Source organism: Microcebus murinus, chromosome 8 (genome assembly GCF_040939455.1).
Source record: "Microcebus murinus isolate Inina chromosome 8, M.murinus_Inina_mat1.0, whole genome shotgun sequence".
NCBI classification, from domain to species: domain Eukaryota; kingdom Metazoa; phylum Chordata; class Mammalia; order Primates; family Cheirogaleidae; genus Microcebus; species Microcebus murinus.
In genome coordinates, this window is record NC_134111.1 from 69,939,775 (window position 1) to 69,955,487 (window position 15,713).

The window sequence follows — 15,713 nt, forward strand, 5'->3', positions numbered from 1 at the left end:
GTGTTATGCATCTGTCAGCTACTATAGTGCAAAGTTGTGTAAAGTTATCAAAAAAACCGTCATTGTTTTGTGGTAGGTTATGGCATCAGGCAGCTTTCTTCCTTTTCAAAGGTGTCTTTGTCATGCACACGCGTTTCTTTTTTTCAGGTGAACTAGGGAATCCTTTTGCCAATTTTCAAATGATCTCAGTTTCATTAAATTTGGAGAGACAAACTAGACTGTAGCACACCATGCTAAGTACTGCCTTGAGCTATGACAACACATTTTCTAGAAAGCGTATGGCTAAGGTCTTACCTGTGCAGTTAGAGTATCAAGGGCGGCTAGTGCTGACTCCAGTATTGGCAAGGCCCCTGCCAGGTCAGCATCGCATTCATCTTTGATGGCTTTGGAAGCCATAGCTTGTTCATTGGCTACAATTTCATCAGCTTTCACTATTTTTTCAGTTTTGGCAACTTCGATAGACTCCTTCTCGATCATTATCATCATTTCATCCACCTTTTTGCTTGCAACTTTTAATTGAGGATGCAGCGCCTCCAACTCAGTTTGCATCGTGGCTACTTGAGATGAAGCAGAATCTAGTTTATTCAAACCCACTTCGTACCTCCTTTTCATTTTCATGACTTCACTGAAAGCAAACGGACAAACCAAGGTTGGTCATGAGGATCTGTATCCTACCTTAAGGATTTAAGTGTTCTTGAGCTTTTCAGGCTTTTTTCAAGGCATAACTAGAGGAGTGGTATAAAATACTTTCACATAAAATAACAATGTGTAAAAAAAATGAATTCTAGAACATTGGATTGTGCACAATTAAGACAGAATGTCAATCATTTTTGTGTCTTCAGTATCTATATATTATCTAGGAAGGTAGCAGAAATTCAAAACAATAAATATACTGGATATAATGGAAAGAGCCTCTGTATCAAAATGAATGGTGAACCTCTAAAATTTGCCACCTTGGTAAGTTAATTCCAATAACAGTATTGTTCCTTAAAACCTTTTTATGATCACTTATTTTAAACAAACTTCAAAGCCCAAAATATATTATTTTGAATGTTGCCAAAGGTGAAAAATGATTTTAAGATGTATTACGCATCTTGAAATAGGAATTTTTTAATAAAAAAGCAAAAATGATGAATAGGATAAACCAGGGGTCCTCAAACTTTTTAAACAGGGGGCCAGTTCACTGTCCCTCAGACCGTTGGGGGGCTGGACTATAGTTTAAAAGAAACTATAAACAAATTCCTATGCACACTGCACATATCTTATTTTGAAGTAAAAAAACAAACAGGCAAAAACACCTGCATGTGGCCCGTGGGCCGTAGTTTGAGGACACCTGGGATAGATAATAAAGCTCAAAACCGTTTTTGGTGCAAAATGATTATAAAGCAATAATAACTGATTAGAAATAATGTAATATTTTAGCACAATTAAAATGTAATATTTTAATGTACTTTAAAATTTTTCTCTGGCTGGGCGCGGTGGCTCATGCCTGTAATCCTAGCACTCTGGGACGCCGAGGCGGGAGGATTGCTTGAGCTCAGGAGTTCGAGACCAGCCTGAGCAAGAGCGAGACCCCGTCTCTACTAAAAATAGAAAGAAATTAGTCAAACAACTAAATATAGAAAAGATTAGCGGGCACAGTGGCACGTGCCTGTAATCCCAGCTACATGGGAGGCTGAGGCAGGAGGATTGCTTGAGCCCAGGAGTTTAAGGTTGCTGTAAGCTAGGTTGCTGCCACAGCACTCAAGCCCAGGCAAGAGAGTGAGACTCTGTCTCAAAAAAAAAAAAAAAATTTTTTTTTTTCTCTGCATCCATATATATTCTATCAGAGAAAACTTTTCTTCTTTATAATTTGTTTTATTTAAAAATATTTGATATACCATAATGTCCCAAAGTATAAGATGATACATTTTAGAAATCTAATTCAAAAAATAGGCTGGAGTAGGAAACTAGCTTGAGCTGGAAAAGGTAACCAGGAGAACATTTAAAGGATTGTCACAGAAAAAAAAAAAAATTCAGATATGAGAGCATGCCACATTTTTGTGACATGTTGAATTCCTTCTGAATGAGCAAAATATTTGATAGTAATGGGAACTGAGGGGACTGGGCATATAATACTGTATTATCTGTGAGTTTGGCTTCAGTTGAAACCTTGTGCAGCAAGCACAGGAAAGGTCTAATTCCTGCCAGCCTAAGACAGCTTCAATATTGGGGCTCATCCCCTGTGATGCTTTGTTAGCTTAACCACTAATTTCCTGGCAGGGGACCTGAAAACTTGCTTCTAGCTTACCACCTGGCTATGAAGAGATCTGAAGCCTTTAGCTATTAGGGGAAAAATAATCACAGGGTAGGAATTCTAGTTGCGGTAAAGGAGAAATTTAAAATAAAATTTTTTTTTAGTTTGTAAGAAATTTTGAAAGGAAAATATTTAAAGAGGAAAATTTGAAAGGCCCATAAGAATATCTGAAAATGCCTATGAGACTATGACTCTTTCAACCTATAAATTTGAACTTATAGCCTTATAACTGATAAACGGTAAGTTTTAATTCTTTCTATAAGTTTGGATCTCATTTTTATAACCTTTGTTTTTGTTAGAGTGGCCTTAAACATGGTGAGCACACAATCAAACAGAAGCCATGAGTGATACTCACAATTTAATCAGAATCTCCAAGACCTATTGATCCTCTTAGAAAAATAATGGGGAAAAAAAAGCAAGATTCTATTAAGTTAGAGACTATAAGCTCTATATAGAAAGAAATTATCTTGAGAGCCAAAGAAATAATGAAATCTAATCAAGTTATGTAAGAAGCCTTGGGGGGAGCTGCAGATTTCATTAGGTAGATGGAAAAATTACTAATAGCATGATTCAAACACAGGGCCATGGACCATGGTGACTAGGACAGTCCAGCTTGAGAGAGCATAGCAATAGTCACTATCAATCCGAATGAGGAGTTTCATGCCTGTATCCAGGTAGCACACTGCCCAATATGAGAAAAGGTGCTTGAAAATGCTTTAGATACTGGTTTAGTGACTGTAAGATTTAGAATTATACACAAAAATCAAAATCAGTATTAACATTTTATGTTATCTGTACACATTTGGTGTTTTAAGTATATTTTTAATATTTAAAAGAATTTGGTCTGTTAAATTCATGGATCAGGCTTGAACTTACAATATAAATAAATCATGTAATTGAGCAATAGATTTAGATTTGTGTTTTTAAGTAAAAATCTCATTAATTTTATAGATAATATTCAAACATTTAAAAGAATTAAAGGCTCACCATATGGATAAGTTTAACTTTCTAGATTTATAAAGTATTTAAATACCTAGTAAAGTTTGATTTGCTAAATCAGACCATAAAAGAAAAATATAAATACTATATAAAAATTTTATTTAAATAAGGTTTTGAATGTAATCAACATTAATCAAAGACATTCTTAAAGGTGGCCACTAAAAGTTTTTAAACTTCTAACTTTCTAGCTTAATGTTAATATTTTTAAATTTTAAAATATATGTACTGAATTTTAATTTTTAGAACCAAAGAAATGTTTGAATAAACTTTTCTGCACATAAGTCACCCTTAAGAACATCAAAAAACTCACATTGACACTTTCTATAGCACATAAGTTTATTGATGTTTATATTGATGTTTTCAAAGGAGAGTTTATTAGAGAAGGAAAGTTTGTCATGTTTATTGAGCGGCTGTCCCTGGGATCTCAGCTGTTCAGTATCAAAAGAGAGGGTTTATCTATTATCTAATTACTTATCAAAGAAAAATCTCTCTCCAGTAGTGTCTATTCAATATCACACTACCAAAGTACCAAATAGCCCGCAGCACTAGAAGACACACCTTCATTCTTTCAACAAATGTGATTATGCATACAATGTGCTAGGCAATATATCTATATCAGAGGATTAGACTCCTCCCTACATTCAAAATGTTTGTGGATTAAATCATTTAGATTTAGCAAAACTCACAGTATATATGTATTTTTATTTTTTTGAGACAGGGTCTCCCTCTGTCACCTGGGGCTAGAGTGCAGTGATGTGATCACATCTAGCTGCAACCCCAAATTCCCCAGCTCAAGGGATCCTCCTGCCTCAGCCTCCCAAGTAGCTGGGACCACAGGCATGCACCACTGTGCCTGGCTTCATAGTATATTTATATGAAACCAATCTCTATTACATCATTGCTATATAATTTTTGTACACACAGATGTTTTTATAACACCATAGCTTTCTTAAAAATGTAAAATTTCATTTTTACCTTCTTCTCTTTTCTAACAACAGTTTGAAGGTAGAGATTAATTCGAGATAAGATGTAGGAGTCACATAATTGTATCTTTGAAGTTCAACAAAGAAAGATTTTGATAAATCTATAGTAGAAGTGTGGAAGCTTTTACACATGTCGATACAGCCATTTCGTATTTCCTCTGACATTTCAATTTCTTCCAAGAATCGTGATGCGACTGCCTGTAGTGCATCTTCAGGCCATGACTAAATTTAAAATAAATGCTTTAGCACTTTATCAAGGTTACTAATATGAGTCTGTTACTACTGCATCCCTTTAAAATTTATGAATATTGGAGATGGAGGGAACAATATGAGGTATGGGGTGGGAGAGACATTTTCACAAAGAACTTCCCCCAAGGACTTGCATGCTTAGGGCAGGGAGCCAGTAGCCAGCACATGTAACATTAACTCTTCATGGTTTGTTCTGGATTAGAGAAATGCTCATGAGTGTTGCATGAGCAAGGAAGGGGAAAGGAACTAAACTTAGGGAATGTCTATTTCTGTGTGCATTTTACTAGTATCATCTCATTTAATTCTCCTACCAATTCCCTGAGGCTCTGTAGGCATCATTACTAAAACAGCTTCCAAATACTTTCCCTTCTTTTTATATCTACTACAACCATCCCAATTCAATCTCTGTTATCATCTGCCTGAAATATTCCAATAGTATCCTAACTGCATGCATTCTCTACACAGCTGTCAGAGTGATCTTTCAAAATATAAATCAGCTCCTATCACACTGTCCAATTACAAAACTTTAAAGATTTCCAGCATTCTTAAAATAAAATGCAAGCCAGTTTGCCAATCTCTATCTCATTTGGCCCTCCCACCTTTCTGACCTAAATTATCTCCTCCCCGCTAACACCCATTCCTGTGCTCATGTCACCCCTGATTTCTCTCACGCTGTCAGTCCTTGTGTCCAGCCACTTGCCTTCACTAGTTTATTCTCTCTGCCCAAATTGTCTAGGTATTGGCACCTTTTTGTCTTTCAGGTTTCCTCTTAAAGGTCACCTGTTCAGAAAGCCTCTCACTCCCTATATACTACTCCCATGGTGGAATTATGTTTTGCTAATTTGTCTGCAGAAAGTAAGCTCAAGGAGAGCAGAGGTCTTTTCCATTTCATTTGCTTACTCATCTCCAGCTTTTAGAACAACACCTGCCACAAAGCAAGAAAGAGTTCAGTAAATATGCTTTTCATGAAATAATTTTACCAGGAAGTAGAGGTACAGAGAGGCTATGAAAATTTTCGAAGGTTATGAATGTTTCTGTGTTAGATCCTGTGAGTTTCCTACTGTACATGTGGAGGATGCATTGTATCACACTGTTGACGCTAGAGGGAGAATTAAATTACTTTTCACACTGAGCCAGCTGCTCTCCCTTTGCTACTCCCCTTCCTCACCCCACCCCCCACCATCCATGCTCTGCCTTTGCCTGCTCTTCTCTGTGTTTCCTGATACTGAAGTGTACTACAAAAAGCATCACTCTGGCTTTCTTCCTTGACTTCTGTTGGGTTTGGTGAATGGAAAGAGATGGAGGGTTTGGCGAATGGAAGAAGAGAGACGAAGGGGGTATTTAGATCCTTTTTCTTTTTCTAGCAGTAGCTGAGTTCTGGGTTTCAGGTTCCTGTTCCTGTCGGGAAGCCCTGCTTCCAAGGCTCCGAGCTCTCTCTGAGCTCCCATGACACTCTTCCCTCCTCTGCGTTTTTATACCCAAGTATGGTAACACTTCCAGCTATTGCTCCACCACTTCCTGAGTGCTCCAACAGCCTCTCTTGGTTTCCTTCACCCTGCCTACACCTCCATGAACAGTCCCTTTCTTACACCTTCCTCAGTGAAGGCATCAAATGTACTTTCTGTTTCCTGTCTGGACCCTGAGCAATAGCCAAATTCATCCTAATACTTTCTACAATACTATCACATTTACCTTTAATTATTTTTCTATTATGATTTCATATAATTATAATTCTATAAAATACATTATGATTAATAAGAAAATTCTGCTAAACTACATTTTTGGGGGGAGTCTAAAAAATAAGTCACGGTGATGATGAAGATTCGATATTTCTAGAAGTCTATCCAAAATACACATAGCAATACCTGAAACCAGTCAAGGGTACAGCAGTTAATAAGAGCAGGGAACTTTCTAAGCCGATTCCGAAATGCATCTCCAATGGGACTCATGGCGAGGACCACATGCAGTTGGTTGCGGCAGCGATCAATGAACATGTTGAAAAGAGCTATGGGGCTTCCATCTGTTTGTTTGGTTTTATCTCGTTGGCGATCTAACTGACGCATCTTTTCGCATATCTCTTGCTTCTCATCTAATGCAAAGAGATTTGGAATCTCTCCGGCATTTAGCAGATTGTTGACATCTTCAAGAAATGACTCTTTTTTAATCTGAGTATCTGTAAACAGGAAGACACCCTGCATCTCACTTTCAGAACATTTCCTTAAGATCACTTTTAAATCTTCATGCCACTCAGTGTTACCATATCCCTTGGAGATTTCAACCTGGAAAACGGAATAATCAGCCATGTGGGCAGCTAATCTGGTGACAGACTGCCTTCCGCTCCCTCCCACCCCGACCAAGAGAGCATGGCTGCGGGGCTGCTTCAGGATCCTGGAAATTCTGCTGATGTGCTCTATGGCAAATCGAAATAAGACAAGGTTCATGGGTTTTTTGCTTATATTGTTGTATTCTTCTAGGTGAACTTCTACTATCACTCGAAGATTATCCACATCTGAGACTTCTCTGTAGTTGGTATCCTCCCTCTTGGGATCATGGAAATCACAAAACATTAAGCTGCGTAAATCATCTTCTTCCACCACTCCATCATTATTAAAATCCAGACATTGAAAAAGCTCATGAAAATCTTCATACATGTAATTTTTCAAAATTTCTTGAATGTAGCCAATCAGCCAACTTCTGTCTGCATTATCCAGAAGGCGATCATAATATACTCTAAGGACCTGGATAATAATTAAAAAGCGCTTTAGGAACTGATTCTTCTTCTGATTTTTTTTTTAAGTTTTATAATTTCTATGATAATTTAAAGTAATATAAAAAATACTCTTAGGGCCGGGCGCTGTGGCTCACGCCTGTAATCCTAGCTCTTGGGAGGCCGAGGCGGGCGGATTGCTCAAGGTCAGGAGTTCAAAACCAGCCTGACCAAGAGCGAGACCCCGTCTCTACTATAAATAGAAAGAAATTAATTGGCCAACTGATATATATACAAAAAATTAGCCGGGCATGGTGGCGCATGCCTGTAGTCCCAGCTACCCGGGAGGCTGAGGCAGAAGGATCACTCGAGCCCAGGAGTTTGAGGTTGCTGTGAGCTAGGCTGACGCCACGGCACTCACTCTAGCCTGGGCAACAAAGCGAGACTCTGTCTCAAAAAAAAAAAAAAAAGAAAAAAAAAAAAAAAAAATACTCTTAGAACATTTCTATGGGTTTTAAAAGCATATCCAATCAGGACTGATTCATAATGCTGTTTATTTTAAATATGAATTTTGACTATATATATTTGAATTAATAAACAACTAACATTCAGTTATCAATAAATGAAAGGTAATTTGGGGGAGCTGAAGTAGATTGTAGACGCAAAGAGAATTAAGGCCTCGAGAAGGGAAGTGACTGCCTTTGCTGGTCACTTCGATGTGAATACCAGAGGTAGGTACTGGTATCCAGAGTTTCTCAACTCCTTTCCTAGGATATCTCCTTTTTCTAAGACAGATAATATGTTCAAAGTTATTGACAAATCAACAGATATAATTTCTTTTTCAAAAAGCACATTTTTAGCCGGTGCGGTGGTTCATGCCTGTAATTCTAGCCCTCTGGGAGGTTGAGGCGGGAGGATTGCTTGAGCTCAGGAGTTCAAGACCAGCCTGAGCAAGAGCGAGATCCCGTCTCTAGTAAAAATAGAAAAAATTAGCTGGGCATGGTGGCACATGACTGTAGTCCCAGCTACCCAGGAGGCTGAGGCAGAAGTATCGCTTGAGCCCAGAAGTTTGAGGTTGCTGTGAGCTAGGCTGATGCCATGTCACTCTAGCCCAGGCAAGAGAGTGAGACTCTGTCTCACTAAAAAAAAAAAAAAAGCACATTTTCTACAAGAAGAAATATCTAGGGTAGAGGGGGACTTGTTTTGGATATTTGTTGATTACTTTTTTTATAGTCATTGCAGAAGGTAATCAACTAAAATGTTAATAAATCTCTGGTTATATGTACATGTTATGGGACTACAATAAATAATCAGGCTTGCCACATACAACAAGTTCCCCAAAGTGGTATGAGTGTCCTGGGGTTATAATCTGTTTTGGACTGAATGTGTCCCTCCCTAAATTCTTATGTTGATGCCCTAACCCTCAATGTGACCATATTTATATTTGGGGATAAGTCTTTTAAGGAGGCACTTAAGGTTAATTGAGGTCATAAGGGTCCCTGATCCAACAGGGCTAGTGTTGTTATAAGAAGAGGAAGAGACATTAAAGTGCATGCTGCACACTCTCTTTCTCAATCTCTCTCTCTCTCCTTGAGGAAAGGCCATGTGAGGACACAAGATAAGGTGGCTTTCTGTAAGCCAGGAAAAGAGCCCTCACAAGAAACCCACACTGATCTTGGATTTCTGGTCTCCAGATTTATGAGAAAATTAATTTCTGTTGTTAAGCCAATATTAGTCTGTAATACTTTGTTATGGTAGACTAACACACATATGATGTAAGCAATGCAAAGTTTGTTAGCAGAACTTTGGGTCCTAACTCTATGATTTTGGGCAAATCACTTAAACCATCTCCATCAGCTTCTTCACCTATAAAATGAAAATAGTACTCTTACTTTGCAAATCTCATAGATGTGTGGCAAAAAAATGAAATGACAACATTTGTGAAAACACTAACAAATTGAAATATATAATTATTACAAATTGCCCTAGCATTAGGCTAATGTTGTTCAGGAATCATGATTTTAGTGCTTTCACTGTTGTCAAATTGATTATTTGGTACCATCATCCCTTTTTCCTTTGTGATGGTGGCTGCATAGACAAATGGTGGTATTTAAGCCTCCTCCATACTTCAACCAGCTCAAAAGCTATTTCTCTATTAGAAAATCTAGTTTCCCAACACATGCAGTAGTAATTTCCTTGTATTGAAGTACTAAAGATTTTGGACAATATTCCTAGGGAAAGAGGGAACTAAATTAAATCAATCCCATGTATCAGGATTAATGCCTAAGCATGAATCAAGTATATTCTTACTGGACTGGCAGTTTAGCATGTACCTAAGGCAGTGTTTCTCAAAGATAGCCAACACAACTGCACTAGAATCATCTGGAGTACTTGTTCAAATGCAGATTCCAGGGCCCCACACTGGACCTGCTTACTTAAAAACTTTGAGGATGATCTCTAGGAATATCTCTTCCCCTCCTTTTTTTCTTTTCCTTATATAAGGTACGAAAATCATAGGTATGTGGTTCAAAGAATTTTTGCATATTTATACACCCATGTGACCACTAATAAGGTCAAGATATAGACCATTTCTAGCAGGATCCCTCATGCTCAGTCCTGTTGATACTCTGCTCTCCTCCCTCTCCAACAGGGAACCGTTCTATCACCACCTCTCACATTTTTAAAGGCTGATTTGTAAAACTTTCTATTATAAATCTAAATAGTTGCAAAGGATGTAATTTTTAGCATATTTATATTGTAATTTGTGCTTTAACTTTATTTATCTCAAAATCTTGACTGTAGAATTAAAAAATTGATATATAATATACATACCATAAAATTCACTCTTCTAAAGTATAAAATTTGATGGTTTTTACAATATTCACAAAGTTGTATAACCATCACTACTATTCAATTCCAGAATTTTTTCATCATCCCCCAAAGAATCCTGCTATCCAATAGCAGCTACTTCTCATTTCTTCCTCCCACCAGCCTGTGGCAACCACTACTTTACTTATTGTCTCTATGGATTTGCTTATTCTGGACATTTCATATAAATGGAATCATATAATATGCGACCTTTAGTGTCTGGCTTTTTTCACTTAGCATAATGTTTTCTAGACTCATCTACGTTGTAGAATGTATCGGTATTTTTTTAAGGGGTGACTACAGTTGCACTGTATGTAAATATCACATTTTGTTTGTCCACTCATCAGTTGATAGATATTTGAGTTGTTTCCACTTTTGGGCTACTATGAATAATTCTGCCAACAATATTCATGTACAAGTTTTTTTGTGAACATATATCAATGGTATATAGCTAGGAGTAGAATTGCTAGGTAATATGGTAACTCTATGTTGAACCTTTTGATGAACTACCAAATTGTTTTCCATATTGCATTCTTACCATCTGTGTATGAGGGTTCTAATTCTTTCATGTCTTCACCAATGCTTGTTATTCATCTTTTTGATTACAGCCATCCTAGTGGTTATGAGAGGTACTTCACTGCAGTTTTGATTTGTATTTCCCTAATGACTAATCATGTTGAACATCTGTTCATTTGGTTATTGGCCATTTGTATATTATCTTTGGAGACATGTTTATTCAAATCCTTTGCCCTCTTTTAACTTTTAACTTGCTTGTCTTTTATTGTAGAGGTGTAATAGTTCTTTATGTATTCTAGATACTAGATAGTCAGCAGATATATAATTCGCAAGTATTTTCTCCCATTCTATAGATTGTTTTTTCAATTTCTTTATAGTGTTTTTTAAAGCATGAAAATTTTTAGTGTTGATGAAATCAATTTATCTATTTTGGGGTTGTTTTTGCAAAGTACCTATATTTAACCAGCAAAGCAGGTGATATGTGAACTTAAGTTTGAGAGCCATAGAGAAGCCAAAGGGAATGAGAAATAGTAAGTATACCTTGAAAACCATTTAGTGGTTTTCCAAACCAAATTACATTAGGTTTTCCAGTGTGGTAATGGTGTTTGGAAAGGCAAAAGGTAGCTAAAATAGTCTCTGACATAAATTAGACCCTGGAGAAATATTTTTTAAGTGAACGGAAATAAAGTACAAGTTAGAGTGTTGAGTTCAATCACTTAATGTTTTTTGAATGTTGAGAATAATGTGCCAAACACTGTTCTCGGCACTGCAGATAAATTAGTGGGAAAAAAGGGGGGAAATCTCTGCTCTCGTGGAGCTTGAATATGAAGTAGTCAACCTCATTAAATGCCCAATGAGCTCAACAGCCATTGTCAAAATTCAATAATATGATATCCAAAGCAGTATTGAATCTGAAAAACACTAAAAAGTAATTATATGTACCATAAATATACAACAACACATACCAACTACGCCCATGATTGGAAGAAAGCACTGGCATGTATAATCCCAAGTGACGGAGCATATTAGGTAGTAAGGCTGCCTTCCATTTTCCCTTTATGCACTTGTTCATTCACCAATATTTACTGAGTGCTTTCTGTGTGTCAGGTACCGAGGAAAGCAGCAAAACTAAAGTTGCTGCTTTCATAAAGCTTCTATTATAGCAAAGGCAATAAGTAAACCAAAAATTTAGAAGGGGGAAAGTGATGTTCAGTGTTACAAAGAACAATCAAGGGAAGTGATAGAGCTGAGGGGTGTAGGGATGGCCCAGTGCCAGCTTGTGTGATAAGAGATATTTGAGTGAAGAGGTCAAGCTTTGTGGATAATGGAGAAGAAGTGCTCCAGGCAGAAGAAATATCAAGGGTAAAGCTCTTGAGGTGGAAGAAGCTATATGATTATTCCTAGAATAAGATTCTCCTATGACTAAATGCTGCCTTAGGTGATACATTCTGCTATGGTCTGAAGTTTATGTTCTCCCAAAATTTATATGTTGAAATCCTCACCCCCACAGTGATGGTGTCAAAATGTAGGGCCTTTGGGAGGTGATTAGGTTATAGGGGCAGAGCCCTCATGAATGGAATTAGTGGCTTTATAAAGGAGGGCAGAAAGCCACTTGCCCCTACCACCATGTAAGGACACAGTGAGAAGATACCACCCACAAACCAGGAGACAAGCCCTCACCAGATATCAGATCTTCCAACACCTTGATCTTGGACTTCCCCTCTTCCAGAACTGTGAGAAATAAATTTCTGTTGTTGATAAAGCTACCGAGTTTAAGGTACCTTATTATAGCAGCCCAAACAGACTGAGACACGCTCCTTCAGTGAATTCAGGATCATCTTCCCCTCTAGCCTCTCTCCTTCTCCAGCTTTCAGAATATTTCTATCACCCATGTGGCCCACCAAATGTAGTGCCTATGTCCATGTCCTAGAATAAGGGTCCCACCAAGACAATTAAGTAACGTACAGTGGAGTGCTGTATGGATCTCTTATCATCTTTTCCAAAGAATCAATTTTAGAGATTTTGCTGATGGCCAAAGCCAAAATTTCTGAGTGGAGTGGATTTTCACTTGGACACATACATAAATGTGTGAGGATGCAGGAATTCAAATTGTATATAAAAAAAGCCTGGAGAAACTGGATTTTGAAAAGACCTTTTAAAACCAGGTCTCTGTAGCACATGGTTTTAACATAGTGGCATATTCCCATTATCTAGGTTTCTTTCTTTCTTTCTTTCTTTTTTTTTGAGACAGAGTCTCTTTCTGTTGCCTAGGCTAGAGTGCTGTGGTGTCAGCCTAGCTCATAGCAACCTCAACTCCTGGGCTTAAGCGATCTTCTTGCCTCAGCCTCCTGGGTAGCTGAGACTACAGGCACGCGCCACGATGCCCAGCTAATTTATATATATATATAGTTGTTGTTGTTTGTTTTGTTTTTTTAAGTTGACCAGCTAATTTCTATTTTTTTGGTAGAGACGGGGTCTTACTCTTGCTCAAGCTGGTCTTGAACTCCTGAGCTCAAACTATCCACCTGCCTTGGCCTCCCAGAGTGCTAGGATGACAGGTGTAAGCCACCACGCCCGGCCCATTTTCTAGGTTTCTTAACTACATTCTTCAAATTAAAATAACTGTATTATTTCTATGTTAAAAACAGAAGAAAATGTTTTCTCTACTTTTTCACATTCTTTGCCCATTTAAAAAATATTGAACTATTATTTTTCATGCATTATTTTTTATATTCTCTCTTTCTTTCTCTCCCCTCCCTCCACTGGTTTTTATAAGAAAATGCTCATCTACATATCTATTCCCAAGAGAGCAGAAATATATTTTTATACAGTTTCTATGCTCTCAAACTATGAATTAGCAAACTGATTTGCTTTGTAATTCTTTTGGCATTTAGTAAGACTACAAATAAGTAATGTACATAAGTATATTCACCTCATAAAAACATCTTAAAAAGTGTTTCATCTCAAAATTATTTGAAGTCAAACTAACAAAGATCAAGTCACTTAAAGGAGGTTGACTTAAAGTAATATCTACTTTGAAATATCCTGTAAATCAACAGAAATTCCTGAATATGGGAGGTAAAGCATTTTAAACATCATAAAATATCTTTGTGTTAAATATTTTAAAAAATTATCTTGATCATTGGCCTTTATAATGCCAAATAGCTGAATACATTTTAGCAATTTAAATTTCTGAAGATTTCTATTTTAAAAAATTTTTTTAATTTTTTTTTTTTTTTTTTTTTGTAGAGGCAGGGTCTCATGTTGCCCAGGCTGGCCTCAAACTCCTGGCCTCAAGTGATCCTCCTCCCCTGGCCTCCCAAAGTGCTGGGATTACAGGCATGAGCCACCACACCTGGCACTGAATATTTCTTTTTACCCAGTTGTTTCTTGTATAATCACATTTCAATAACATGGAAATTTACCTCATGAACCCAAAGACGTTTCATTGCCTCTTTGTTTTCTGCTGTTTCTGGTCTTGACAAACAAACACCTTGAATGACACGGGAGAAATCACGGAGATTGAACAAGTAGTGAGATTTAGCTGGAGTAGGCAAGAGGTTCTTCATTGCTTCTTTATATAGGGTCATTGTGCCATTTACAATTTGTGTGGTCAAATCCAGAAAGTCTTCTGGAAATTTATAGCTTAAAATTATTTTTTAAATAAAAAGAAAATAATAATGTTAGCAAATGTAGAATTATGATACATAAATGATATTTAGCATGACCAACATAAAAATTTTAATTTTGATTAAATCAATTTGATTTATGAAATTGCCATTCCTTATTATAATAATAATAGATTTTTACTTCCTTTAAAGCTACTTTCTATTCACCATTTTATGTTATGTCCAAGGGAACCTTGTGAACTAATCTGAGACAGTTTAATGAGCTTAAAACTATTTGTAAAAGTAAACAAAAGAGCCAGCAGAGAAACTCAGATTATGCAATTGCAAATCCAGTATCCACTAGAGAAATGTTTCCCAGCCTCTTCCACTCCCTGGCATTCTCAATAGCATGTAAATAGAACCCATAAAAAACATTGGTGACTACACATCCTAACTTGCTAGCAAAAAAAAAAAAAAAAAAAATTGGTAAAACAGGTATTTTCAGATAGAGAGAAGGAAGAAAATAAAAGTAAGGAAAAAAGAATTTTTTTTTCTTTGAGACAGAGTCTCGCTTTATTGCCCAGGCTAGAGTGAGTGCCGTGGCGTCAGCCTAGCTCACAGCAACCTAAATCTCCTGGGCTCAAGTGACCCTACTGCCTCAGCTTCCCAAGTAGCTGAGACTACAGGCATGCGCCACCATGCCTGGCTAATATTTTGTATATATGTTAGTTGGCCAATTAATTTCTTTCTATTTATAGTAGAGACGGGGTCTCGCTCTTGCTCATGCTGGTTTCGAACTCCTGACCTCAAGCAATCCACCCGCCTTGGCCTCCCAGAGTGCTAGGATTACAGGCGTGAGCCACCGCGCCCAGCTAGAAAAAAGAAATTTTTAAAAAATTTAAAAAATAAAGAAAAAAGAAAAAGGAAAAGGAGAGTAAACTACTGAGCCAAGATAAAAAAGACAAAGCTTATGATTAGGTAAAAAGAACATGAGGATGGATGCTCATGGGTCAGCAGAATCAATATTGTCAAAATGTCTGTACTACCCAAACTGATCTACAGATTCAATGCAATTTCTATTAAAATACCAACATCATTTTTTGCAGATCTAGAAAAAATAATTTTATGCTTCACTTAGAATCAGAAACGACCCTGTAGAGCAAAAGCAATCTTAAGCAAAAAGAACAAATTGGGAAGCATCAATTTACCAGACTTCAAGCTATACTACAAGGCTATAGTAACTAAATCAGCATGGGACTGGCACAAGAACAGGGACACAGACCAATGGAACAGATCTGAGAACCCAGGTATAAAACCATCCTTATATAGCCATCTAATCTTGACAAAGAAGACAAGAACATACACTGGGGAAAAGAATCCTTATTCAATAAATGGTGCTGGGAAAATTGGATAGCCACATGTAGAAGACTGGAACAGGATCCACACCTCTCACAAAAATCAACTCACGGTAGATAACAGACTTAAAC

General features: G+C 37.1%; 1 protein-coding gene across 1 annotated transcript in view; it reads right to left on the bottom strand.

The window, feature by feature from the left end:
• The window catches only part of DNAH7 (dynein axonemal heavy chain 7), a 255,045-nt gene that overhangs the window by 102,347 nt on the left and 136,985 nt on the right, over positions 1-15,713 (bottom strand). The window contains exons 38-41 of the mRNA XM_012776948.2: positions 14,044-14,263; positions 6,393-7,265; positions 4,271-4,500; positions 295-625 (exon numbers count right to left, since the gene is read on the bottom strand). Of these exons, the coding sequence (XP_012632402.2) occupies positions 295-625; positions 4,271-4,500; positions 6,393-7,265; positions 14,044-14,263 (1,654 nt within the window). The remainder of the gene's footprint in view (positions 1-294; positions 626-4,270; positions 4,501-6,392; positions 7,266-14,043; positions 14,264-15,713) is intronic.